Source organism: Pygoscelis adeliae, unplaced genomic scaffold (genome assembly GCF_000699105.1).
Source record: "Pygoscelis adeliae isolate BGI_AS28 unplaced genomic scaffold, ASM69910v1 Scaffold1128, whole genome shotgun sequence".
NCBI lineage: Eukaryota > Metazoa > Chordata > Aves > Sphenisciformes > Spheniscidae > Pygoscelis > Pygoscelis adeliae.
The window spans coordinates 9,890-11,217 of NW_008825363.1; the positions used below are offsets into that span (position 1 = coordinate 9,890).

At 53.6% G+C, this 1,328-nt stretch overlaps 1 protein-coding gene across 1 annotated transcript in view; it reads left to right on the forward strand.

Annotated features, from left to right (window-relative positions):
- CEP131 (centrosomal protein 131kDa) overlaps positions 1 to 1,328 on the forward strand; it is a 19,873-nt gene that overhangs the window by 2,213 nt on the left and 16,332 nt on the right. Inside the window, exons 2-3 of the mRNA XM_009330386.1 lie at positions 451 to 536; positions 1,314 to 1,323. Coding sequence (XP_009328661.1) covers positions 451 to 536; positions 1,314 to 1,323 — 96 coding nt within the window. The remainder of the gene's footprint in view (positions 1 to 450; positions 537 to 1,313; positions 1,324 to 1,328) is intronic.

Consider the following 1,328-nt stretch of genomic DNA (forward strand, 5'->3'; position numbering starts at 1 on the left):
GTTTCTTCAGCAGAGCGAATGAGCCCCAGGTACTTACTGGGCTCTATTAAGATCCAGTAGTGGAGAATCTCTGCGCTCTTCGCTGAGTAATCCCTGCTGCCTTGGCAGTCTTCCTTCACGCTTGTTCCCAGGGCAGGTAACGAGCACGGCCCTTCTGGGCTGGGGAGCTCACACAAACGAACACGTTCCTGCTGGCTCAGCAGCAGCGCGGGAGCACAAGAGGGAGCGAGGTGCCATTGCACTCTGCCTCAAGGAGGGGTTGGCAGCCGCAGGGATATTGGAAACATCGTGTCGGGGCTGTGTTGAAGGGGGTGGAAGGGTAGCACCGCCAGCAGTGCTATTTTAGGATGCCTGACTCACAGGGCGAGCCTGCCTAGGCCAGGCATCCCAGCTTTGCCTGCCCGTGCTTCTCCTCAACATCGCTGCTGAATTTAGCTCTCTCCTCCGCAGGAAGATGCGGGATCCCGGGCAATGAACAACCTCCGGAGGTCCAACAGCACCACCCAGGTTAACCAGCGGGTGAACAGCACGCGCAGGTACAGCTCCAGCCACCAACGTGTGTCCATCTGTCCCGTGGATGGGACTATGTGAAACCCCACCCATCTGTCTGACCTCTCTTGTCCGCCCTGTGAGGGAACCAGAGCCTTTCAAAAACATACATTAAGCTCTGTCATACTCATCAGGGGTTACAGCCTGGCCTTGGAAAGCCAAGGTCTGGTTTTTTGTTTGGTTTGTTTTTTTTTGAGGGGACGTCACTTGATTAGGATTTGGGGAAATAGAGTGTACTTCTGTGGCTGGGAAGCCTCTGTCTCAAAAGACACTCAATTTAATTCCAAGGGACAGGGCCGTTCAATTACAACAGCTCCTCATGGACCCTCCGGACCGTAGCTGGACTGTTAGGAGATGAAAAGTTCTCCTTCTGTCTCCAGTGACCTCCCAGGGCTGTCTCTGAATCGTGATTTTCCGTCCTCTTGTTGCCCTGTGCCCATCCCTTTAACATATTCTATCTTCGCACGTCATGCTGAAATCTAAAGCTCTGTAGAAAAACGAATCATTCATAGATTTCATGACTCTGTAATGATTCTCCATCCCTCTTCTCCCCTGTGTCGCGATGGCAGGCGGTAGGTGTGCCTTGGCTCTATGCTGTGTGTGTTGTCAGAGTGCCTTGCCGCGATCAGAGCGTGCTTCTCGGCGAAGCAGCCTGTGTGGGATGAGAACCCTGCTATCGCTGTCTTGTTGCCGTTTGCATGCGATATTAACTCCAGAACACGTGTTCTCTCCTCCTCTCTGCCTTCCCTGGATTCAGGCTAAAGCTCAGAGCAGGCGGG